The 1231-nt window shown below is 34.5% G+C and overlaps 1 protein-coding gene across 1 annotated transcript; it reads right to left on the bottom strand.

Annotated features, from left to right (window-relative positions):
* Positions 1–308: 308 nt before the first annotated feature.
* On the bottom strand, positions 309–743 carry CBG17138 (the record flags this gene model as incomplete). The annotated part of the gene is made up of 2 exons (XM_002644123.1): positions 309–473; positions 603–743. The coding sequence occupies 2 exons, from the start codon at positions 741–743 to the stop codon at positions 309–311; spliced, it is 306 nt and encodes a 101-aa protein (XP_002644169.1).
* Between the last annotated feature and the right edge of the window lie 488 nt (positions 744–1231).

The following is a 1231-nucleotide window of genomic DNA, read 5'->3' as shown; positions in this document are numbered from 1 at the left end:
CTTTCAATTTAATTAAAAAGTGTCCTGAAACATTTTTCAAGGAAAAGCAGAACAAGCAAGAATATGAATCATTCGGGGCGTTTATTAACATCATGTAGAAAATAGGAATATAAAAAATAAGGGTTTTGAATAGGGAGATCTTTTCAAAGGGACGATACTGGAGAATGTGGTTGGAGAACTAGAGAAAGAGAGGAACAAAGCGTGGGTGTTCTGAATGATCACATAAAATTTGAAAGGGAAAGAAAAACCAATAAATCAGTTAATCACATTCTTCCTCAATTGATCGAATCTATAAGACGGTGATCCATTCAATCTTCTGTCCAGTTCGACCAAGTAAAACAGAACCGTTCTCTGGATGAGAACTTTTCTTGCTCTTGACAGCTGAGGAGTGGCTGGAGAATCGTGTCTCGAAGGATTCGATCGTTCTCATCAAATTCTTCGGGGTACTCCATGGTTTGCGCTGTCTGCAGCTCCTGAAAGTTTATCATCTTCATAATAAATCAACTAGCTGGTGCGCCTTTGGCGCAATTTAATATAGCATTGAAAAATAAATATAAATTAGCGTGAACTTTTAAGAAAGAGTGAGGAGCAAAGCGACGAACCAGTAAAAAAGAGGTCCATAGTAAGGCCGGCGCCACATCAATTCTTAGACTTCTTGAGGATTCAGATGTTTTGAGACAATTGCTGTTTTGACACGACTTTGGACGGCATCTTTGGCAAACTTGAAGACAGCGGTTAGACATTGAGCTAAAAAAATAACGCATTTAATTTTTTCAGGTGTTCCCAGATATCATTCCAGAAATGTGTTTCTTCCAGAATTTCGAAAGTTATTTCAGAATTTCAAACTTTCATATTTTCAAATGTTCAAATTTTGAAGATTCAGAAAGGCAAAATCTCCAGGATTTCAGAAATTCAAAAATTCCTTATTCCAGAATTTCAGAAACTCAAAAATTCCTTATTCCAGAATTTCAGAAACTCAAAAATTCCTTATTTCAGAATTTCAGAATTTCACAATTTCACAATTTAAGAATTTCAGAATTTCAGAATTTCAGAATTTCGGAATTTTCGAAATTTCAGAATTTCGGAATTTTCGAAAATTCAGAATTTCGGAATTTCGGAATTTTCGAAATTTCAGAATTTCAGAATTTCAGAATTTCAGAATTTCGGAATTTTCGAAATTTCAGAATTCCGGAATTTCGGAATATTCGAAATTTCAGAATTGGGAACTTTA

The sequence above is a fragment of the Caenorhabditis briggsae genome (assembly GCF_000004555.2).
Source record: "Caenorhabditis briggsae complete genome, chrX, whole genome shotgun sequence".
Lineage (NCBI taxonomy): Eukaryota > Metazoa > Nematoda > Chromadorea > Rhabditida > Rhabditidae > Caenorhabditis > Caenorhabditis briggsae.
This window is presented reverse-complemented; position numbering and strand designations above follow the sequence as displayed.